Source organism: Pleurodeles waltl, chromosome 6, assembly GCF_031143425.1.
Source record: "Pleurodeles waltl isolate 20211129_DDA chromosome 6, aPleWal1.hap1.20221129, whole genome shotgun sequence".
NCBI lineage: Eukaryota > Metazoa > Chordata > Amphibia > Caudata > Salamandridae > Pleurodeles > Pleurodeles waltl.
Genome location: NC_090445.1, coordinates 1071693729 through 1071719580, shown reverse-complemented (window position 1 = coordinate 1071719580; position 25852 = coordinate 1071693729). Strand labels below are relative to the sequence as shown.

The 25852-nt window shown below is 45.0% G+C and overlaps 1 protein-coding gene across 5 annotated transcripts in view; it reads right to left on the bottom strand.

Annotated features, from left to right (window-relative positions):
* Positions 1-25852, bottom strand: part of RAP1GAP (RAP1 GTPase activating protein) — a 431870-nt gene that overhangs the window by 46701 nt on the left and 359317 nt on the right. For all 5 annotated transcript variants that reach the window (XM_069240088.1, XM_069240087.1, XM_069240086.1 and 2 more), the window contains 6 exons: positions 25700-25783; positions 23553-23653; positions 14263-14392; positions 11538-11693; positions 9092-9163; positions 5020-5106 (listed from right to left, as the gene is read on the bottom strand). In XM_069240088.1, the coding sequence (XP_069096189.1) occupies positions 5020-5106; positions 9092-9163; positions 11538-11693; positions 14263-14392; positions 23553-23653; positions 25700-25783 (630 nt within the window). The remainder of the gene's footprint in view (positions 1-5019; positions 5107-9091; positions 9164-11537; positions 11694-14262; positions 14393-23552; positions 23654-25699; positions 25784-25852) is intronic.

Genomic DNA, 25852 nt, shown 5'->3' with positions numbered 1-25852 from the left:
AGGAAATACTGCTATCCCCTTCCTTCTGAGCTCCGCCGCAACCACTGACATCACCTTTGTGAAGACTCGAGGTGCTGAAGTAAGACCAAACGGGAGGACCGCAAACTGATAGTGCTGCGACCCTACCACAAACCGGAGATACTTCCTGTGCGACTTGAGTATCGGGATATGAAAGTAAGCATCCTGCAAGTCGACAGACACCATCCAATCTTCCTTGTTCAACGCCAAAAGCACCTGTGCTAGGGTCAGCATCTTGAACTTTTCCTGTTTGAGGAACCAATTCAAGATCCTCAGATCCAGGATTGGTCTCAACTGACCATCCTTTTTGGGAATCAGGAAGTATCTTGAGTAACAACCTCGACCCTTTTCCTGCTCTGGGACCAACTCTACTGCGCCCTTTGAAAGGAGGACTTGAACCTCCTGTTCTAGCAACAGGAGGTGTTCTTCTGAACAATAAGATGGGCGGGGCGGGATGAGGGGCGGGAACTCCCGAAAGGGAATGGCGTAGCCTTTTCCCACAATGCCGAGAACCCAAGTGTCCGTTGTGATAGACTTCCACTTGTGGAGAAAATGCTGTAATCTTCCCCCTACAGGAGAGGAGTGAGTGGGAAACGGTGGAAGCCTAAGGCTGCTTCCCCTGCTGCACCCCTCCAGAGGACGAGGAAGAGGCAGAGTGCTGTTGAGAGGCTCCTCTGGTACGGACCCCACCCCTCCCCCTCCCTCTAAATGACCTATAGGGGAGGGAAGAGGCGGGTTGCTGGAACCTCCCCCGAAAGGAAGAGGAATAAGAGCCACGCCCAAATCCCCGAAACCTCCTGAAAATTCTAGAAGAGGCAGTGGAAGAAGGAGCTTGCAGTCCTAACGATTTGGCTGTGGCTCTGCTCTCCTTAAATCGTTCCAAGGCTGAATCTGCCTTGGCTCCAAACAGTCTGTCCCCATCAAACGGGAGGTCCAGCAGGGTCGACTGCACATCCGCAGAGAACCCTGAGTTTCGGAGCCAGGCCTGTCTTCTTGCCACCACAGCTGTGCCCATCGCCCTGGCCACCGAGTCGGTCGTGTCCAGCCCAGACTGGATAATCTGGGTCGCGGCAGCCTGGGCGTCCGAGACCACATCCAAGAGACCCTGGGGAAGCTCCGTAAATGAAGACGAAATATCATCCATCAGCGCATGGATGTACCTCCCCAGAATGCACGTTGCGTTGGTGGCCTTCAACGCCAAACTGCATGACGAAAATATTTTCTTGGACTGCGCATCCAGTTTCTTGGAGTCTCTGTCTCCAGGCACCGTCGGGAAGGAACCAGGCGCTGACTTTGAGGAACAGGAGGCTTGCACCACCAAGCTCTCCGGCGTAGGGTGTCTAGAGAGAAAGCCAGGGTCAGATGGTGCAGCTCGATACCTCCTGGCCACAGCCCTATGAACGGCCGAGGAAGACACCGGCTTCTTCCACACCTCCAACACCGGATCCAGCAAAGCCTCATTAAATGGCAAGAGAGGCTCAGCTGCAGCAGAGGCCGGATGCAATACTTCTGTCAGCAAATTCTGCTTTGCCTCTGCCACCGGCAAAGGCAGGTCCAAAAAGCTTGCTGCCTTCCTCACCACAGCATGAAAGGAAGCAGCCTCCTCCGTATATTCCCCTGGAGATGAAAGGTCCCACTCAGGGGAAGTGTCCAGCCCACTGGCTGTATCCAGACCATGCAGTCCGTCTCCAGAGTCCTCAATCTCTCCCTCCTCTAGGACTCGCTGGTACTCTTGCTCTTCTAAAAGACGGAGAGCACGCCTCCTCGAATGAAGTCTCTCCTCGATACGCGGAGTCGACATGGCCTCCGCCGACGTCGAAGAACGGCGCCGATCTCCAGAAGCATCTGACGCCGCGTCCGGCGCCACAGGCAGCTTCGGCACCGAGGCAGGAGCCGGAGGACGAGGTCTTGGAGCCGATGGACCAACCGGAGTCACAGGGCAAAATCCTGACTTCGACGGAGGGGCAACCTCCGGGGCCGAAACATCCGAAGCCACCGGAGCGGCCACCGACGCCGGCACCGGCGCCGACCCCACATTCCCAAAAGGGAGAAAGGGCATAAAGGGTGCCGGCCGAAGAGGCGCAGGATCACCCAACGAAAAGGCCAAGGGCCCCGAAGGACCAGCCGGAGCAGCTCCTGGAGCCATCTGCTGAAAGATGGTATACATCGCATTAAGAAACGCGGTACTATCGGCTCCAGGAGTGGGAAAAGCCGGATAATGGGGTGCCTGGATCGAGGGCGACCCCGACGCCGGCCTCGACGTCTGCGACGCCGGAGAAAACACAAGAGGCTGCACCACCTCAATCACTGACGCCTGACCAGGCGAAGTCGGTGACGCCGGAGAGGGCAACGGCGTCGATGGATGCGGCGTGACCGTGGGGCTGACCTCCCAAGTCCTCCGACGCCGAGCCGAAGGTGACCTCGAACGAGACTCCTTGCTGGAGTGACGTCGTGAGTCTCTACGGCGCCGGGAGTCTCGATGACGCCGGTGAGACCTTGGCGAAGAAGACTTCTTATGATGTTTCTCCTTCTTCTTTGACTTTGCCATGAATAACTTGGCCTCACGCTCTTTGAGGGCCTTCGGATTCATGTGTTGACATGAATCGCAAGTCGAGACGTCGTGGTCGGAGCTCAAACACCATAGACAGTCGGAGTGAGGATCTGTAACTGACATCTTGCCCCCACACTCTCGACAGGGCTTGAAACCCGACTTCCTCTGAGACATTGTTACCGCAGAGAAGACTACGCAGCAGACAATACACTGTAACCACGAAGGTAACAGTAGCTCCCTCGAAGATAACCGTTTCGAATGCACGGAAAAAAGGGAACTGTCATCGGCACGTCGGCGAGGACCTCTTATTGCCTGTATGACGTCAGACGGCGTCGCGTGGGCTGGAGTGACGTCCTCGTCGACGTGCAGAGACTAGTAAGAAGATTTCCGTCGAATGCTGGCGCCATGGGAGTATTCATCAGGTGAGGAATCCACAGGTAGTTGTATCCATCAGAAGGTGCAGTTGTAACAGGGCCCAGAGTCAGTGAGTGTGTGCACATGTGCTGTTAAGTGAGAACGAGAACCAGTGAGTATGAGTGTTTGTGTCTGAGTAACAGCAAATAGGAGTGAGTCTGGGTGAGAATGATTATGTGAGACAATGTGAGTTAGAGTGAGTGAGGGGAAAGAGAGTAAATGTGAGATGGAGAGAGTATTAGTGAGGCAAAATGTTCCAAAAATGGAGTTAACACCTGGTCGATATTACGCCCCACCACTTTCAAAGATCATCAACCGCTACTGATGACTGGCACAGCCCCTACTTTTGTGATCGATAAAGTTTGGAAAAAAATCTTCAAAATAGTGCAGTCTTTATCTCAGCCCAAGAGCTACAGGTAAAAAAAGTGAAGAACAATATAACAGATGTTTTTATTCTAAGCTTGGTGCCAAAAGTGTATGCAGCCACCCCACACTCTCATAAACTTCACTCTTATAAAAAGAGGTCTAAGGAGAGCAATTGCAATGGGTCAGCTGTTTGCAGTGAGGGTCTTTGTTCCTGGGTACTTACAACTTTGAGGGATATTTCAGCCCCAAATTCCTTCCCATTGAGGATTATTGGAAGTGACGTAACTCTCCTAGTATAGCAATGGAAGGGTTAGATGTCTCAATCCGTTTTTAACACTTGGGTAGCCCTACCATGTCGAACTCTTAACAATCAGGGACAGTGTAAAATACCATCTTTCCCACTGTAGATCGGAAAAGGGTCAGGTCTACTTATGGGTTGCATTTACGAGCACTTGGACAATCAATAAAATCTCTGTCTTCTCCTCCATTTCCCAAAAGACACACTGGACTCTACGGTAATGCTCAGCAGCTATCACCCTACTTCTGAAAGCACCTACATAGAAGAGTTGTTCCCTGCATTTCTCATTCCTATCAAATCGACAAGTTACCAGTGCCAAGGGGCATCATGCTAATTTTACCAAATAAAAGAGCACTTTGTTGGCTTACCAAAAGTATGCGCTCATATAAGACTGAAGGTATTAGGGCAGCCATCCGATCATTGCTTAACACCCTTTAAATACTTTACTCCCTGGGTATTGTTTCCAAGCTTAATGTGTCTTTTTGGGTCTGAGGTTCTGCACTACTTTTATGCTGGAATTTTGTTTCTGCATATGGAATCATCCATGATAAGACTTTTCATTTTGTGTAATCTGCGCCAAGCTGTCCTGATGTAGGAAAAGCAGGGTGGCCATCTAATGAAAAATGTCCTCCTTGTTTTTGTGGTGCTCTTTCCAGCTTTACAACATGCAACCAACCACACTTAATGGCATATGCAATGTCTCAGCGTTATTTGAAATGGCACAGAAGCTGGATCTGTTCTGCATATGTTTTTGACACAAGAAAGGGCTGGACAAGTAGTGACTGATGGGCACAAGAGCATTGTAAAGTTTAAAACTACAGTCTGGCTTGCAGATAGCAAGGTAGTAAAGGACAGTGAGTAAGACCCGTGTGCCAAAATCACCAGAAAGATAATTTACCAAGTTTCTAATCTTTGTCCCCGGACGTCGGGTCAAGTCACCTTAGATTGGATACTCATTTTCCTAAGGGTCTGGGAAGTTAACTTTAAAACTCCATCCCATGTGAACATTTTTCACTCAGAAGGTCCATTCTGCCAACTTTAATGCCCCTAATTTGACCATACAAAAGTTGCAAACACTCGCGGTCAACCTATGGAGAAGTCCATTTTGTCCACTTAAGGGCAGCGATGCACAGCACAATGTTTAGAGCACATCTCCAAAACTGAAGCAACTCACCCAAGTCCTTCCAAAAAGGTAATTACACTTCCAACACACTGATTCTGTTGTATACTCCGTTAACAGCGCACATATTTCTGGTGAAGATCAAAGCATTTTGCTCACCACGAGAGCACTATATGAAGGCTGCAATACAGTACAATGCGAAACTCTTCCAAACAAATATCCACTGGGCAAGGATGACTGACATGCACTTACCTCCAGCTTAGCAAACTTCTCTGCTTTGTAGCAGGCATACTCTGCGTTGATCAACTTGGTCAGGAGAAAATCATGGAATTCTGGGCCCTAAAACACATCCCAAGAAAACCAAGGGAAAAAAAGATGAGTTGGTTGGTTAATACCTGAGAAATCTTTAAACATCAGCAGATGAGGGCTGACCTCTAGAACTGTTAACTGTGTTAACAGTTTTATGTCTGACCTTACTTTAATTGTTTTTATACAGACTGGAATGGAGGTGCTGCGTGTGCGGGGAGCCCTCATCGTTTTCAATAGAAAACTCAGAGAAACAGAAATATTTAATATTGCTCAATCATAAAAAATGTTATTTTACGCTGAAGATAAAAACAGTGTATTTTTCATTAATTGTATTGGCTTAAGATTTCCAAGGATCCATGTGAAAACATAAACGATGTAAATGTTTTCCAAAAACAGAAACTTGAAATATAACTACCAAAATCACGACTGCACAAAAATATATATCTACAAAAATGCCTGAAGTGTATTTATTGCCGACATTTTGCCAAAATGACTCCCCACATGTTTTAGTATTGGGGTAATATACTCTTGTTACACACCCCCTACGTAATTTAAAGGAAAGTGCTTGATAGTGTTAAGGTGAAGTCGTTATTTTAGTAGTCTGCGTTTGCAAATAGTGTTTTTGCAGCCTTTCCTTTTCACATGCTATATTTTCTAGGTATCATGGAGAGATATTGGCACTTGGTGAGGTTACAACACAAAGCCCCACTCGGCAGAGTGGGAGCGGGGGGGACTAGGGGAAGTCAAATAAAATGAAGCAGGTTTATGGTCATAATTCTTAGATGCACTCTTCCAGAAACTCATAGAATACTTTATTCCAGTTTGGTATCAACCATGTGTCTCTTCACCATCCTTTCCAGCAGTGTTTTGTGCCCTGCCTACATGGCCTGGATCAAATCGATTCTGACTGCAGGTTTGCGGGCAGGTGGAGTGGACAGTGTCACTTAAAATACGTCAGCCATGCAAGTGGCTTACCGAGGTGTATGTGTAATTACAATTACAGTTACAAACCTTAAAGTTGTGTGCTATTTAAAATGGTTAAAAGGGGGTGGCTTATTGCCTAATAGATCTCAATCTTCCGTAAAATGTGCAGGAGACACTACAGTACAACCAATCAGATCAGTTCCCACCTCACGACCATCATCAATACCTTCCACGCACTGCCCCTCGCCCCCCCACCCCTTCCTGGCAGCAGCCGCTACTGCAGAAGCCGTTCTCATCCCAGCAACTGACAACATCTGGACCGTCACAGACAAAGAGAAAAACACAGCACTCATACTACTCGATTTGTCTGCAGCCTTCGACATAGTTTCCCACAGCACCTCATTCTAAGACTCCACAACTCTGGAGTACATGGACCTGAGACGGCTTTCCTCTCCAACAGGACCCAACGAATCAGGCTCCAGCCCTACACTACCAAACCCAAGACTTCATTTGCATAGTCCCTCAAGGATCATCACTAAGCGCTGCCCTTTTCAATGTCTACATGGAACTACTCGCCAACATTTCAAGAGCCCATGGAATCAACATTGTCTCCTACACAGACAACACCCAACTCACCCTCTTACTCACAGACCAAACCAAACCACTAGGAACACCTTCACCTCCTGCATGTCAAAGGTAGCAAACTGGATTAAACTGAAGTGCCTAAAACTCAACATGGATAAAACAGATGTCCTGGTCTTTGGGGACAAGAGCTCTCCATGGGACTACTCCTGGTGGCCAACAGACTTGGGACCCATGTCCACCCCCACTGACAATGCTGAAAACTTCAGCATCATCTTGGACGACAGATTCATGATGGCCAAACAAGTGAATGCTGTCACCTCCTCCTACATCTTCATCCTACGTATGCTCCTCATAGTATTCCAATGGTTCCTCACTGACACCAGACACATGGTCACCAAGGCTCTCATCACCAGTGGACTAGACTATGGCAACACACTCTAGGTCAGCATTATGAATAAACTCGTACAAAGACTCCAGACCACACAGAATGCAATGCCAGACTCATCTATAACATCCCAGCGGTGCACAAATCACGCTCCACCTCAGAGAGCTACACTGGCTACCAATTCAGAAGCCATGTCAATTCAAACTACTCACCCATGCATACAAAGCACACCACAACATCAGTCCTGCGTACCTCAACCACTGCCTTAGTTCCTACCAACCCACCAGGCAACTGTGCTCAACAACACTCCACATCATGCAAATACCATGCATCCGTAGGCGGAAATCAGAAGGACGCTCCTTCGCTACAAATCTTGGAACGACCTTCCACACCACATCAGGATCTCCCCATTCCTAATCAAGTTCCGCAAAAAACTGAAGATCTAGCTATTTAGCTAGGAGCCTGATCTGCCTAATTATCTATCCAGCACGTGGATACCCTTAGGGCAGAGGTCTTCAAACTGGGGAGCGGGCCCCCCTAGGGGGGCCCGAAGTGATCCCAGGGGGGGGCCCAGACTCTGGCCAAAATAAATATTATACAGATAACAGGCCTTTGTTTTAAGCAGAAGCATGTTATTGCAGTTTTAAAAATGTAACAGTACTTATCTGCAATGTTTAAATAGGTTTAGACATATTTAAACATTGCCATGTTTATAAAATAATTGGGAAAAATTCTGAGGGGGGCCCAATGATTTTTATTTTTCAACTGGGGGGGCGCGGCATTAAAAAGTTTGGAGACCTCTGCCTTAGGGTGACAAGAGCTCTATAGAAATCCTTATAACATAACATCGTCTATATGGCACCAGCCTCTGATTCAACTAATGCTTCTCTTCATATTAACCCTATCATGCAGGGTGCCTTCAAATCCAACACAGCCCTCGACTGCAGTATTCCTTCATTCACAGAACAGGTGTAGGTGTGGTACCAGAATAGTGTTGTCAGAATATTTTCTGACAAAACCTTGTGTCTTAAATATCATCTATGAAAATACTGCACTGTTGGAGTTTATATTAGAAAATCGTCACTCAACTGGAACATATTTTTGTACATGGTATTTAGGAGGCAATATTTAAGTCAGATGATACATCTGTGTACCGTATGAAATTCTGGCATACAACCCAGGTGCAGCTTGGGCAGCAGCAGTGTAAGCTTCTGTCACACACAGCACATATAGAAAGGACAGCAGCAGACCAAGAATCCACTTAATTGCAAACTAAAGGTGTTGTAGACAGTAGCAGTGCAAGCCTCCCTCACACATGCAACAGACATGAATAATACAGGATGCCTTTACCATACGTACGTGTACAGTACTAGCCACATTTATAAATATTGTTCATACAACCCATGCACACAAGTGCACCATTAATAAATAGATATATAGAACAGATACAGACTGAGCAAATGTGATGCAAACGTAACCCACAAACTCAGAGCAGGCTGCCTCAGTGTAAGCTTCCCACTCACAAGGTACAGGTACAGAACAAGCAGAGCTGGAATTCTTCACACACGCGCACACACACACACACTTGTGCACAACACACCCACACCCCCTTCATGCTCCTCCCACATCCACACATTATGTACAGCTGCAGCAGCAGGTTAGCATTATTCACACACACACATGAATGGACAAACCCTAACTCCTTTAGCACACCTCCCACATGCCACGTACAGAGTAGGCAGCAGCATGCTAGCATTCCACACACACACACACACACACACACACACACATGTTCACGGACACACCCACACCCCTTCACACCCCTCCCACATCCACACACCATGTACAGCTGAGACAGCAACAGGCTAGAATTCCTCATACAAACGTCTACATGCACACACCCACGGACACAAACACAACCCCCCACTAACATTTACTAGTTACATCCCATGCAGCAGCAGTGCAAACCTCTCACTCACACACTTCACAGGTGCACACGTAAATCACAGATAGAGCAAGGACCACTTACTCACTTCTTGGAGATCAGTGGCGAGGAAGGGGCCCCCTGGTTTACCGTTGTTAACTGACATAGATGAGTACAAGGCCATTTTGTATCCTTACCTTCCTAAAAATGGCGGGATCAGGAAGTGCTGGTCCAAAAAAAGGCACATCGTCTCGGGCTGTGACGGAGACCTAGAACACACAAGACTGTCTTCATAAGTACCTTATCCTGGCACCAGTAAACGCCTCATGGCAGCTCTTTCTGCTCGCCTTCTCTCTCCCTCAGTCCTGCTGGATCAAGCTAAAATCAATTTTCATCGCATTTAATCATCAGCTCCGAACAAACTCAGGGGAACAGCATAAATTAGTCAAAACTGCTGAACCAAAGTGCTCTGCGGGGTTTTAAATCATAAACAAAACATTTGTCACAGATTCCCTAACCCACACAAACACCTACTACTAATACTTCTCAAATAGGGCGATTCTCACAACGCAAATTCAGTATTTTAATTTTCAACACTGCATGCATATTGATATGGGACATCCTAGTGACGTCAAATAATTCATTTATCCACTGACGTGTGAGTTAACTTTTTCTACTCTATTTGGAGCAACAACCGAGCATCTCTCTGTCGTTCTCTCTCTCGCTCTCTTCCCCCCCCTCTCTCTCTCTCTATCTCACTTATTTTGTCACTTGCTGTTATGCACTGTTATTGTGATATGATATAACCTGATATATGAAAAAGAGCATATATGCCATAGGTATTGCCCTAGAATGGGTGTATCATTCAGTGCTGAGGTTTCGCACATGTTGGAGTCTTGTTAGACAAGGAATGTTGGGGCATATTTACGGGCCCCTTGTGCCGCTGGTGCGTCACTTTTTGTGATGCAATGGCGGCACAAACCTTTAAATTATATCTATGAGGCCACACAAAGTCACTTTGCATGGCTTTGAATGGCCTCATAGATATAGAGTAAAGCAAGGCAGCGCAAATTGTTGCGTTGCCTTACTCTGCGCGAGGGAGGCGCTCCATGGGTGTTGTGGTGGGTGTTCCCATGCAACACCCATGGCTTATGACTCATTCCCAGATTTACAAGACCTGGTAAACCTGGGGATGCGCAAAAACCTTGCGCCTGGCCAGGGGAGGCGTAACGAGGAGAAATATCTTTATTTCCTCTTGTTTTTTCCTCTTTCTATGTGTGTTGCATTCTGCAGCACACTTAAAAAGAGGAAAAAGCCTCCCATGATTGTGTTTGTTCAGAATAGTGACCCTTTCTGCACAAAAACAATCCTGCCCTCGATGCAGACACCCTTGTACCATGGTGCAAGGGTGCTGCGTTGGCACTAAGCTGCGAAAACGGTGCCAGCACAGTGGGAAAGGACTGGAATGCATCGTATGCCGTAGCTATGGTGCATTCATGCCCTTTCCCTCTGACGCAGGGTAGCACATTAAGGTGACTTGCTGCATTGCCCTGCACCTAAAGCCCTTAACTATGTGCGGTTGTGTATTATGTAGCAGGAATAGTTTGTCAGTAGACATTCAAAGCAATCTAGCTTACCAGATTTCCCTTGAGTATAGTATTTGTCAGATTTTGACAGAGTTATTTGCATGAGTGTGGTGAATAGTGTTCTTGTGTGTTTCTTTGCATTAGCTACTAATTAAGAGTCTCCGTCTTCTTCATTAGTTTAATCATTTATCTCCCCTTTTGAGCAGCCCTGATCAAAACCAAGCGATCTCCTTACGTCTGTGCTGCCTTCCAGATATCAGAATAGCGTCTCTCTAGACAGAGATGGAGATTAAACAGATTTTGTGTTAAAGCTACAGGAACACGTAAATTAGCTTTATTTTATCTTTGCAGACTTCAGAGTTGACAGCACTCGAGGAATTGTAGCCCTCTTGAAGTCCAATAGTGATTTGGGTAACTTTGGAATTTGGCACATTTGAAACCGTTGTCCCTTTAGTGATAACAAGAGATGAAGAAAGTTAAAGTCCTGAAGAAGTGGCCACGATTGCCGCAAAACACGTGTTCGCTGAGGCAACGTTTGTTATAGTGGCTGAAGCTTACTTTTAATGGCGGTTTTAAGAAATGAGCAGTAATTCAATTATGAATGTTTCTTGTTAAATAAGCAACAATTGGCTAGACTGTGTTTTCTATGTTATCTCAACAATAAATGAGAATTAGTTTAGACATCATACTTAATGATTGTTTGATTAATGGAATGTTAAGATAAAAACTCCCAACAAAAATAAACTGATGTAGTTAACTTTCTCTCCTTCAGCTCTTTACCTACAGGCTCCAATGTAACTGTTTCGCACCACACTCCAAACTCTGTATTATGAGTAAATTTTGCATTCTCAACCAATCATGTTTAATTAACCTTATTCAGCTGCACTGCTGAAGGGACATTCCACCATTTTACTCTAGCTTTCGGGGATCCAGTAGCCACCATCTCACATCTCCTTTAGTGTCCTCACCTTATATCCTTCAAGGACTATTCAGATCTGAGGGTTGTCTGGGCTATGCCAGTTTCTTTCCAGCTCCACCTTCCCATATCTATGCTTACCTTATATAAAGTGTTCTCCTCACTGGTGCTTTCCAGCTGTACTACGATGTATGCATGGAGAAAATTGGAGGCAATCATATCTGGCACGAAAGGAGTGTTCTCATCTTGGAAGACGATAGCTACAATGTCGTTTCCTATGTGTCGTTTCCTCTGCAACTAAAAACAAAGAAGAGTCCTACCTCATTTCCTGTTTCCAATCACATAGCCAGCAGTAGTGAGCAACTTTATAGTTCAGTTACTCATAAGCATTGCTAACTAAAATGGCTTCCACTCTGGGACAAGAGAACGTCTTGTTCTCATCTTGGAAGACGATAGCTACAATGTCGTTTCCTATGTGTCGTTTCCTCTGCAACTAAAAACAAAGAAGAGTCCTACCTCATTTCCTGTTTCCAATCACATAGCCAGCAGTAGTGAGCAACTTTATAGTTCAGTTACTCATAAGCATTGCTAACTAAAATGGCTTCCACTTTGGGACAAGAGAACGTCAGGCACATTTAGACCTCCAACCATTCAGATTCTCAAAATCCAGATGCATCTGATTAGGAAGTCAGTTTAAAAGTAACTGTGGATGTTGATCCTTCTAAATGTTCACTTTTGGTGACTACACTCTATCTGCACTTTCACGTAGGGATTCAAAACTGTTCAGCTCACACAGTCACAAAGCTAAAAAGGGTAATCACACTCCTTTTGTGACCATCTCTGGGAAAAACAAAGTGCCCTCAGCATGTATGTTTCAAAACAAAAATCGCCACAACACCTCTTCTGGGCAGTTTTCCCTAAAACAGTTTCTAATGGCCCTCATCCCAGCTCTCATCTATTCCCCCCAGTCTACTGCCATGCTTTGTAAATCAATGAAGAGTTACAGGCTGAAGTTGAGGCTGGCGTTACATCTGGGCTTGCAAAATCATGTGTTCATAAACCAAAGGCAATTTTTTTCCAAAAGTAAACTTATTAACATGCAAGAAAGTTTTAAATTTTAGGTGAGTGATATACAGTCAATATCTTTGAAATAGTTACTATTACATTTTTTAATGACCAGATTATCTCCCATATAGATTTTCACTTTTACAAATTGGGCACGACTCTAGCTGCATAGAATAACTACTCTTCTACCCATCAAAGCGATTTAATGCTTTTCTTGGTTACTCACAGTTAGGGATCGGAACTAAGAAGTGTGTGATAGTTATCATAACCTTACAGTTGTCCACTGAAATATTCTGGCAGGTCAAACCTGCCTTTAATTGAAGTGGGGGAAATGCCCGAAAAAAAGCAAAACATGCAGAATTCTATATTCTGCATGTTATGCTCCATTTTCTTTTTCGAAAACGCAGAATCGGTGGTTTTGACCACATGTGGTAATGCCCACACTGTTTTGACAAGCTTGAAATGAGGGCCTTAACCTTCAGGTTTAAATGCTGCCTGAGCGAAATACGAGCAGGCTCAGCGGTTGGTGGGGCCTGTAACAGACATGCCAAAGGCCTAATCAAAAGTGCCCCATGTTATGTCTACGTCCAGTTCTGCAGGCCGACTCAACGGCCGCTCCTGGTACCATGCAGCGCCTGGCAAGCATCCAGTCATGCAGGGTTCCATGCGCTACTGCAGGAATGTGTTCAGTTCTCCTGTCTCCAATGCCCTAGCATTCACCTCCCTGCTGTGGTACCGGCGCCGCCCTGATACTGCAGACATCACGCCGGTGCTTCTGTCACGCAGCTGCTAGTGCTGCCAAACATGCTGCGCGGCCTGCAGAAGCGCAGCTGTGCAGCTCTTTCAGTAGTTATTTTTTGTATTTCAGTTTTTTATTGATTCTCCAAATGGCAGATACATATAGCTAAATCACCTCCTCTGTTTGATTGTGAGACATTATATTACTAAACATTGGATGAATACCCTACGTCTCTGATACAGAGTTTTACATTAATACAAACATCTGCAAAACGATTAACAGCAATAAAAGATCAATTTTAGAAAGAAAGAAGTTAAAATGTATAATAGGGAGAGGCAGCTCCCTGCCCCTTCCATCCTCATTGCGTGTGACCAAATTACTCCCTCGTTCTATTTCCCCTCCCCCTCTCAACAGTTATGATGCACAACATCTAGTCTAGTTATGCCCCTATCAATAGTTTTTGCTCTCATGTAAACACCCTCTTTCCTTAAAACACGGTTGCCAAAGGAAAATACTTCTATGATTTAATCCATGTCGCCCTGTTTGCCTTCCTTGTGTGGTACCGCTGTGATCTCTCGGTACTTCTGCCGTGTGCAGTTGTGCTGGCACTCATGACGTGCTCCTGGCACAAGACTAATGCTGCTGAATGAAGGGAGGAGAGGAGAGTGGAAGGGCCACTGAAGAAAGACCACTGGCAGGGATGGGAGCAGGCATGGTTGACAGTAAACCTCCCAACCACTGATGGCCTGTATGGACCCCTTTCCACTTTGTATCGTATTTTCCCCAAACCCACTGTCCACATTTATGTGGGGTCCTATACATGTCCTTTTCTGTTTCCTACTGCTCTTATGTCCGGGTTCAAGTGAGCCGCCCCTCCTCACCTGAGTGAGTAGAACCCCCTCCCTGCCTCCTTCCCTTTGACAGCAGCTCCTTTCCTGCTGGTCATGGTCAGTGGTCCTCATTACCAGCCACATACTCACAACCCAGGCCGCATTCACTGTATCAACCAAAGAGCTGTGTGCTCTACCCGCTCCGTGACCTGATTCTGGTGACTCTCTGTACCTGTTGGGCATCTCCTTCCGTGTAGGGCAGCTTCGTGGAGATGTGAAACATTATTTCTTTGTTTCGAAAATTGCAGTAGATGGACTCCGTGCCTGTCTGGCCATGAGTGACATCCAGGCCCCCTCGGAACCTGCATGGGTCATAAAGAAACATTAATTCACCTGCATGGTTTGGAGCACAGGTCAGTCCGTGTGTGTCATATTTCTTTTGAGGCATAACTTGAGCTCACTGGGATACTCCGGGTTAGAGGCTATAGGGACAAAAGATTGCAGTGTTAAAACTACTCTCAGCCCTGATGTAAACTATAGCCTACCATAACCATAATCTTCAAACCAAACCTGTCTACCCAAACTAGCCCTTACCATAAAGTTAAACCTAACATTAACACTGGTGTAATGATAGCACTAATCCTAACCTGTCCCTAACTGCTACCAAAACACTAACGGCCAGATTTACAGACCCCTTGGGTTACCCCTGGTTCACGCAAGGCAAAACAAGAGCTGAAGTTGTATTTTAATGAGACTAGAGGTGGGCAGGCAGCTCCGCTGGCAGAACTAACAGAGTTTTTGACACTCTGCACTCCGCTTGAGGCGCAGAGTTCGTCAAAAGCTCTGCTAGCCCCGTCAGCGGAGCGGAGCTCATCCAGTCCACACTGCGGCCCACCTATGGGCTAGACAGCACAAGCGCAGGCAGTTTGTAATTGTGCTGTGTAACCCATAACTGGGCTGCAGTGCACACCAGAGTCTGGGAGCATGGGGCAGATGGCAGAGAGCCAGGCCGCTTTAGAGTAGGACCACGAGGAGAAGAGGACCCCCTGGAAGACCCAGGTAAGTCCTTGTCTCCACTTTTTCCTTGTCGTACACTCTGGTGCACAAACAAACACTGAATCTGCAGCTTTCACTGCCTACTGCCAGGCCTGAATTCAGGCCTGGGCCGTAGAGAGTGAAAGCTGCTGTTTCAGGCCTCTTGTGCACCGGCCTGTCCCGTGTGCAGTGCACACGGGGCAGGCCGGTGCACAAGAGGCCTGGCACCATGGGTTTTGATGTATTCCCAGATTTACAAAGACTTGTTAACCTATAAATGCATCAACATTCGAGTTTTCCCAACAGGAGGTGTAAGAAGGAGAAATATCTTTAGTTCTTCATGTTATTTCCTCTTTCTATGTGTGCTGCATTCGATAGCACACGTTGAAAGAGGAAAATGCCTCAAACAATTGTTTTTGTGCAAGGAGGTGACCTTTCCTGCACAACAATTGCCTGTAATGCAGGCATTCTTACACCATGGTGCAAAGGTGCCTGTGTTAGTGCTAAGCAGGAATCAGTGTAGCAGTGAAGGGAGAGAGCAGGAATGCATCATATGTTAGTAGATATGGCGGATTCCTGCTCTCTCCCTGTTACGCAGCACACCACGTTGTCTTGCTGCATTGAACTGAGTGACTTTTTCAATAAATCTAGCCCTAAACCTAACTCTTCCCATGCAACTATACCTAATTTTAACCCTATCCCAATCCCAACACTTACCATAAGACTAAACCTGGCACTAACCCGTACACTAAAGCTAACCCCAGGCCTATCCTTACAATAAAACCAACCTTAACTCTAATCATGAACCTATCACTGACCCTTACCTTTACCATAACACTAAAACTGACACATCTTTACCATAACGCTAACCTGACACTTGCCTTTGCCATAACACTAATCCTAACATGTGTCTTTGCCATTAAATCCTTTCTGTAAGCTTAAATGTATCCCATCGACCCTCTAACCTCTATCCACCCACTTGGCCCAAATACATCGAGATATGAGGGATGTGCACCTGGAAGCCCCTATATTTCAGTTCGTTAACTCTTATCAGCTCTGTGCTTGGCAGAAAATGAAACTTGATTGTGGGTGGGAGAAGATGTGCCTACTTGGCCAGAGAGAAACAGAGTGAGGTTACCTCCTTGTGATCTCCCTGGTCTGGGTCTCTTTCAGGGTTGTAGCAAAGGTGCAATGGACCCTAACACAAGCAAGCAAAGTGGGCCACTATCCTTTTTTGTTGATAATTATGCGCCTGGTCTCTCTCAGTGTTCACTTGTATTTCAAAGACAGCCCTGTTCTTATTTGCATCGCCTGATGTCTCCCCAGGTCACCCCCGCTCTCAGGTTCTCCTATGAGGCCCTGCCTAAAGATCAGTCAGCCGGTAGAAAGTGTTTTGCAAGTACTTACTTAACATAGCTCACATTCCTCCTCCTTCGTCTAACCTCTCTATCCTTATTCCCACTCAGCCCCGTCATGCCTTCTTCGGTTCTCCATTGCTGTGCTTTGAAACACTCCTCTGCCACCATCTTTACTCAAACCCACATACCTTTTTTCTTATCACACCACGTTTTTACTTTCACCACCCTTTATGTGCCATGCTCTTTCAAGTGAATTTTTAAAGTTTATTAATTTAATATAAGGTAAAATGTTATTACCATACCTCACTATAATGTCACTTTAATATTTGTTTTTTTTCAGTGAATTTATAAGGTTTTTTTAAATGCAAAGTAAGGTAATATTACCTGGCCTAACCATACTGTCACTTTAACCTTTGTTTTTTCCAATAGTGGAGATAGACAGACAGATGGATAGATAACATAACCAGTATCTGTGTAATGTAGTTCAATATTACTAACGATGGGTGTTGGAAAAATCATAAATCACAAGGCATAGGATGAATGTTTTTTACTTGTCATCAGAGCACAAAATGTCAATATGGGATCATAGTACAATTAATATAACAAGCCTATATATGGGTTGGTTGGCTTGAAAATGCTCTTTTCTCTGGGGTGTAGCTAACAATGGCCACAGTTTAGAATTATAATGTTTAACTTTTGTTTACCTTTCATGATAAAACAATAGACGATGGTGTGGGCCAGTGGAGTTATGTGATTCTATGGCTGCAGGGTTTACTGGATAGTTATGGATTTACTGCATTTACCACATAATTTTACACATGATTTTCAGGTTTCACAAATGTTATTTTTAGCTTGAAATGACGAAAATAAGACTATTGGAAATGTAGCGCATATATTGCTTTTTTCCGCTTTTATGCCGCTTAATGCTAGTAGCTTTGATAATGGTAAACATCTACAGAGTGGTTTAGGAGCTGTCATTATGATAACGTACTCCATATTTCACAGGGAGATTTATAATAGCTTCTGTATTGCATGGCTCCCTGTGAAATATGTGTATTTACACAACTCACTTTTCTGCATAAAAGCACCCAAACATATATATACTTATACATGACCGAAATCCATCCAGTCAGGAAGGCGTGCATGCGGGAGCGGGCCTAAGTGAAATACGTTGCAAAACTGTAAACTCAACAGAATGAAGAAGCACCCACAGATGTGCAGGTGCAGTGAGTGTGTTTTATTTCTCCAAAGTAGTTGGCAATGGCTCCTCTAGAGAAATAAAACAGACTTACTGCACCAGTACGTTAGAGTGCGCGTCTTCATTCTACTGACCTTGCGGTTTATTAATATTACTCTGGCGGATATAACACCGGAATAGTTTTAATTAGATCAGAGTTTCCACATGAAAGGCATTTTTTGCTTTCTTCATAACTTCGGGTACTGTCAACAAATGTGCATGAAACATGCCAAACAAAAGTTTGTCGACTTTGGCTCCCTCTTGGAAAGTCTGACATAGATCTGTCAAGCAGGTGGCAAACAAAAGTAGTGCTTCCAAAACAGCAATTTGCCATTTTAATTCCAATTGAAAAGTTTGCTCTCTGAATGAACGGCTGAGTGGAATTACATCAGATTTGGCACAAAGTTAGAACTTTACTCAGAAAGTGTGCTTTTCATTATTTGGTGTAAAGCCATTTAGTAGTTTTAGAGAAGTTTGCGTTTATAGAGTTGCTTGGGTTGGGCATGATGGAGTTAACCTTGAGAAAAAGTTATGAATATTTGAACCACTGGTGTCTCGATATGTCCTGATGAGCCAGTTTAATGTGGGTTGGTCAATCCTGATTGGCTGGCGACAACATGTACAATATGTTGCGGTGCCACTACAAGAATCAGGAAAAGTGACCAAAATAAATTAAATTTCATTACTGGAGTGTGTCTTCCAGAGTGCTTCATGGTGGAGTGTATCCCTGATTGATACCAGATCTCCACACCTGTGAATGACGCACTCGCTCCAGAAGGGTGAGTCAGCAACTGCTGTGAGGAAAGTAGAGTTGAACATATATATATATATATATATATATATATATATATATATATATATATATACACACAAAGAAAGTTGTCCTCAGACGAAAGGAGCACTCTCAACAGGTTTATTTTCAGAATGCATGAAAGCCAGCAACATACAGAGAATTGCTTTTTATTTCTTCAGGGCTTATGCGTTTCAGACATCTCCGTCCTTGTTATAGGCCAAATGTTTGAGTTCAGCAGATAATTGAAGGCACCTGATTACTCTGTTAAATACTGATACTGCCCTCTGTGGGCCTCTAAGTGAGTCAAAAAGTGCATCTGTAAGTTGCTGGCTTTGCCATATTCCCTAATACATAACCTGTCGGGAGTGCACTTTCATAGAGGACAGCCTTTGTTTGTATATATATGTACAGGGACGTTATAGGAAGGCTCACATTTTAAACGTAGCAAACTATAGAAATTCACCTGTTATAGTTATAGTTATCTTATGTAACTATAACTCATGCCCTAAGGTAACTATAAACTCGCGCCCTCGTCATGCACAGCTTTTTCTTCAAAAATGTGACTGCTGTTTCACTTTTAAGGACATTGTAGAAGTTGTCATGATTTCTGTTAGATCCTTGCCATGCACAGTTTTTTCCTAAAAAATCTTACTGCAAATTGCATTGATATTATCAAAGATGTCATGAGTGCTGTAATTTGAGGGGTAATTAGCAGTGCATGACGAGGGCATGAGTTATGGTTACCTTAAGGCACGGGTTTTTCTTATGCTATTTCCTAACTATAACAACCCTGTAACCTTTGTTTTTTTCAGTGAATTTCTTTGGTTTTTCTAATGTAAAGTAATATTTATTCCTATACTTTAATCCAACTACCACCAGATCCTGCGGCCAACCCCCCTAACCATCCAACCCCATGCTGCGCATGGCCCTTTGGCCGTGCAGGGCGGGAGTTGGCCACGTCCTGTCTCTCTGGGTGTTAGAATAGGTATGAGAGGGTGTATCAGGGAGTGAGAGTGGCTGTGAGAGTGTCTGACTGGGTGTGAAAGTGGGTCCATCCGTATCTTACTGTGTGTGTCAGTGTCTGTGTGGGGATGTGAATGGGTGCATGAAGGTTTCAGTGGGTCAGTGACTGGGTGTGTGAGAGTCTGAGTTGATCTGTGAGTGGGTGAGTGTGAGAGGGTCTGTGAGTAGGTGCATGAGTGTCTGAGTGTAAGAGTGGGTGCATCAATGACTTAGTGGGTGTGTCAGTGTCTGTGTGGGTCTGTGAGTGGGTTCATGAGGGTTTCAGTGGGTCTGTGACTGGGTGTGTGAGAGTCTGAGTGGGTCTGTGAGTGGGTGCATGAGTGTCTCAGTGGGTCTGTGAGTGAGCTTGTGAGGGTGTGAGTGGGGCTGTGAGTGGATGCACAAGCGTCTCAGTGGGTTTGTGATTGGATGCATAAGGGTCTGAGTGGGTGTATGAGTGAGAGAAAGATTGAAAAAGAAATTGAGAGAGAGAGAAAGGGAGAAAAGGAGTGAGTAGGAGAGAGTTTGTTGGGCTTTGGTGAACAATTTATTTCAAATGAGTTATTTTTGGACAAATTGAAAAGAAAAATTTATTTGTCAATTAAAAAGAGTGAGACCATCTTTCATAATCATCCTTAAACTTTTAAAGTTAAAAATAAATAAAATTTGGGAAATTAACTTCCAGTGTGAGGGCCTGTGAGCTTCACCATTATGCCACACGTAACTCCGTTGTATGTTAAAGTTGCGCCCTCGCCACGCACAGCTTTTTCATCAAAAAGTTGACTGCTGTTTCATTTATAGATTTAAGGACATTAGAGAAGTTGTCATGATTGCTGTAATATCTGCAGTAATTAGCAGCCGATCTCGGCCCCAGGGACCCCATACCCCACAGTGCAGACTAATTATTTATTATTTTTGGGTGGGGGACTGCATGGCCCCCATCCCCAGGTCAACCACAGCCCGGGGACCCCATCCCTGAGACGTGACCTAAATACTTTTTTTTTTCGAGGACTGGGACAGTGCGCACCCCTCCCCCCCCTCACCAGAGAAGATCTCGGCCCCAGGGACCCCATCTCCTGGGGCCTGGCCATATGACCTGGGTGCCCCCCAGGGCACCCAGTCAATATGTTGGGGACCGTGGAGGGCGCCTGAACACCCCCAGGGTCCCAGCTGGCTCCCAAATTCCTTCGGGACCCAGCATTGCTGTCACAGAGAGGGAGCGTCTAGAGAAGCTCCCTCTCTGTGAAAGCAATTGTTTCCTCTTTCTCCCTGCCTGCAAATAGAGAAACCTCTGCTTACGGCGAGGGAGAGCTGTTTGACCACTCTCCCTCGCTACAAGCAGAGTGTTTGACTTGGCAGCAGCTGTAGAGCTGCAGCTGAGCCACAGCAAACAGCTATGTCCTGGGGGTGGGAACCCTGGGACATAGCAGGAGCCAGCCCTAAGGGTGGCGGTTCCCAGTGCCATCAATGGCTCCTTGGCGGGGAGTGAGGCACCACTCCAACGAATAGCACCAGTGAGGTAATGGGTCTGTGCTCGCACCCAATTACAAAAGTGCCCCGGGGAGGTGGCCATGGTCCCTGAGGCTGCAGGGAATGGGGGGAGGAGAAGGGGTGCTGCGCACCCCCCACACTCAATAACAAAACTGCCCTGGGAAGATGGTGGTCCCCGGGGCTGCGTGGGGGGAGCTTAGTGTTCCCCTTCAACACAAGTTTAAAAGTGCCCCAGGATGTGGTGTCCTGGGGCTGTTTTTTAGTGTTTGTGCCCCGGGGAGGTGGTGGTCCACGAGGCTGTAGGGGGGATGGGAGCCAGGTGCCTCTCCCCATTAATTTAATGCTTGTTCCCTGGGAAGGTATTGGTCCTCGGGTCCGTGGGTGGGCCAGGTGGCCCCCATTCATTAATTTAGTGTTTGTGCCCATGGGAGGAGGTGGTCCCAAGGGCGTAGGGGAGGGGGGGGTACTCCCCACCGCACATATATAAATCAATGCTCCCGGGACCTGGCCCACCCGGGGCTCTATAGAAAAGAAGTGCAAGTGCTAGCACTATATATTTTTTTATTTTCGCCTAATCCGCTGTAGTTCACAGTGAAAATAAAAAATAAAAAAAACTTTTTAGCTCAGGGTGACTACCTTGGCCCCTTATCTTCTTACATTCCTGGTTTGAAGTGTTGGCAGCCAATCGAAGCTATGCATTTGTCGTGCATAAGTTCTTAATCTTTGCCAAGACTTTGTCGCCATATATATATATATATATATATATATATATATATATATATATATATATATAGAACCTAGTGGCGGTCGCCGGTAGGCAGTTTTAGTTAGGACCATGTTTCCATAGAAAAAGCTTTTTTGACGTGTGTGTGTGTGCGTGTATATATATATATATATATATATATATATATAAATATATATATATATATATATACACATACATACATATATATATAAATACACACATACTCACATCATACCACACTCATGCAATCATGCCACACTGGAGATAAGTTCTGCTACTATTACTCAGAGAAATGGAGAAATGGTACTTGATTTACCAACCTCGAAGTATTGAAACCCAGAGTCTGCTTTCCCTGGGTTCTCATTTATGATCTTCAGATCAGTGCCAATGTTGACAACAAGCAATAACTCACCAAGCCATTACTAGCAGCTTATGTAATGGACTTACCTATCCCCCTCTTCTACACTTTCTTTCACCTTAGCCAGGAACAACTATACCAAAATACCTGCCTGTTTACTTTCGACCAGCAAAACTCCATCACCCCATTAAAAAAAAAATATGTTTCTCGTTCTGACACTTGGGGACTTAAAGCCCTTAATGCATATGCAAAACATAAATTGTAAAAAGGGAAATATATGCAGGATGCACCAGTGAGAATGTACCTTTAACTTGAACAGTGGTTTATGTCAAAACACTTACAGTGTGATATTAAATGTTGGCCCATAGGTAATTTCCCAGCTCATTCATACAACTCTTCTCTATAGCCATATATGAGTTCACATACTTTATTTGTATCTTCCAAACTAAGTCCATCACCAACCTCAAAAGATAATAACAAGCATTGGCAAAGCCAATAGGTCTTGCTTTTCTAATGAGACTGCCAAGCATGTTTGTCTGTAAAGTTACTATTGCTTGAAATACTGCACGAAAAGCAAACGTATCATATTACATCTCAGTGTAGTACATTGAGTTCAACGTTTCAATGTTTATAAATATCATGGTTTTAATTTTGAAATACTTTTCACTCTGGTAACCGAACAAAATTTCAAAAGAACAAGGAAGTGTCTGAATGTAAAGGGAAACACTAGCCAAGCCTGAATTTTCTTTTCATACGTTTCAGCCATTCGGTCTTCATCAGTAGCCAAGAAAGCAGATTTATGGGCCTGCAGGAAAGCCTTCATGCTAAGTACACTTTCTCCACCATATGCCAACTGAATGAGTGTGCCAGGAAGCCCTTCCCCCAGTGCCAGAATATCCTTAGTGTGCCCTTCTTAAAGATCCCAGCAAACATATCGCTATAGCTGTGGTATTATAGACAAGCTTGCGGGGTGGAGCAGGTGCTGTTGGGGGAAGTCATGGATATTTTAGGGGGTGAAGCTGCACACAAGGGAGAGAGCTAGAAAACACAAACTCTGATGGAGTGCTAAATATATAGGAGAAAAAAGTAGTAACCTAAATATGAGAAGTGAAAGGACACAAGTCAGCAAATCGAAAGGATCCTAAAGAGGCTATTCTCCAAGGGACAGACAAACATAAGAAGAGAAAAGCAAGTTATTGAATGAGATTCAAAAAAATGAGAGTGACAATAACGCCAACCTACTGTCAGAAAAGGGCGGCTATATGTTAATTCTCTATCACAACCAGACACACTTGTGCAGTCTGGTAGAGGAGACCTAAAAGGGAATCCAAGTGCAGGACAATGTTCTTTTAATAAAATATAAGGCAGACCCTGTATACTGTGGCATGCTGCCAAAATTCCAGTTCACATGGCATTTGACAAAACCAAAATGACTGTGGGCTCAAAGGTATACAATAAAGTGGTCAGTTTCTGCAGATCCCCCCACTGCAGGGTCACACTTACCCCTTGAAATCTTGTAGTTGGACTTTTTGCCCTAAGAACTCCTGAAACTCCTCGAAGGCCGGACTTTCTTCGATGGTGCTGAAAAGCTCCTCTTCGGAGATCTGAAATGTGATACGTTGAAGAATCAAGTTCGTGTAAGAATGGATTTTGTTCAGCCCATCTCTAAACAGTGCTGTGGTAAGCTTTGACCAGACCTCTACACACCAACACACATCAGTGAAGAAGTTATTCTCTCACTCTGATCCGTAGAAACAAGTATCAAGAGCTGTCAGGTGGCGATCCTTGATACAAAAGAGTCATGGATGCCAGGTAATAGAGGGTTAATTCAGTCTACTACAAAAGGGGCCAAGTGCACTAGAGAATGGGTCCAGTGTACTAAAAAGGGTGTCAGTGCTTTAAAAGCATAGCTTTTTTTATTACTAAATGGGCCTACTGCACTATTAGAAAAGGCCAGTGCTTACAGGAGGGGCCCAGTGCACTTGTGGAAGGTGCTAACACTAGTCAATGGGGTCGTCATTTCAGATTCGAACCCAATGGATTGGAGAGATCTAGTACCTTAGACAAGTGGTCTGGTGCACCAATGGCGTAGCAAGGCTTCCATGGGCCCCAATGTTAGCAAGGAAAATGGACACCCATTCCCTGGTTTGGTAGTACAAACACCTAAAACTGAAATACAATCAACCCCTCAGTTGTCCGGTCCCAGTGCCACTGCACCTACTTCAGTATTAACAGCTACACCGCTGTGCCACACTGGTAGAAGGGCTGGTGTCAAAGAGTAAGGCCCGCAGTACCTCAGGACGGGGCACTGAAAGAAAGTCTGTAGTGCTAAATGTGATAGAAGAAGGGCCCAATGCACTAAAATGCGGTCGTGGAGGGGAGACCAAATGAACCAGTATGGGGGCTCACTGCAACAGAGCAGAGGCCCAAAAAACAAAAAGACAGTCCAGATAGCTCTGATCACTGAAAATATAAGGCCTGCTTCCATGCAGGTTTAATACACCTTCCACACCTGTAGACCCTGTCTTGTGGCTAACTGAGCCGGACTGCTTAGAGTGGGGTGTAAGTGAGGCCCTTCCCTGTGCCAAGGCTTAGAATGTCAACATAGTAATTGTTCTGAAGTACTTAGAGTAGTTGCTAACTGACTATGTGAGACACACTAGTAGGAGTGTATGCCAAGGTAATGTGGGTATACTATCTGAGGTGTTGTTTTTGGCTAACTAGTTGAAAGCCTTTTTATCTACTGCTCTACTGTAAAAATGTTTAAATCTGTTTCTATTATGTATAGTATGCGATGTATAGGTTGTGCTTGACCGTCTAATAAATACACTTTTTTAAAAAATTGAAAAATGAATCAATTGCATCACAGAGGAAAACGACTGAATAAAGTTGCAGTTGACATGAACCCTTTCACACATTACTGGATGGGGCTGAATGAGCTCAGGGGAGGCCGGTGCAGAAAGAGTACCCATGGGCTCAGTGCTTTTGCCCTGGCCCATAATTACACAAATGGCAATGGAACTAACTAGGCTTCAACAAAGACTTAGAGGCCAGTAATAGGTGTAATGGGTGATACTCACTGGAAGTGCTTCAGCTGCTCAAATGAGAGGAATGAGAGACAGCGCTGAATGGGAGAAAGCATCTATAGTATCATGCGTTCCCTAAATCACTTAAGTGGATTAAATATAGGGGCACGTGGGGAATCCATTGAAATAAGTGAGACACCATTGAAGTGTATGATGCTTTTGATTGGGGAATTAGTGAGACATAACTAAAGTGTATGAAACAAATAGAGTAGGAATGGATAAAGCCCCTCCTCTGCATAGAGTAAGTGTTATGTTGTGAGGAGTTCACTAGGACCCTGCTGGACAGAATCTTCCATGGCCCAGACCCAGGGCAATGGACACCACTTCCTGCCCCGAAGACAAGAAAAGTGGGAAGGAAGGGGTCTGAATAGTTAGATCACCTTGTACTCAGGACACAACAGTAAAATAAGTGATAAAAGTGTGAAGTGATCTAAACAGCGTGTAAGAAAAAGAACCTCAAAGAGAACAGGATCATTACAAGCTACCTCTTTTTACACAAATGTGGCCAGGAGTCAGGGTACTACTTTTCTTTGCTACCAGGGTGATTGGTCTGGGGAGTCTTACCTGTCCAAACTTCTGGTAGATGACCCCGAACTTGAAGTTGTTGTTGATGACGTGTTCATCAAAGGAGACAATGAGTCGCGATGCCTGTAAAGGGAGAGAAAGGCAGAGAGGCAGTCAAAGCACACACCTGTGAGAATATCTAAACTGGCTCAG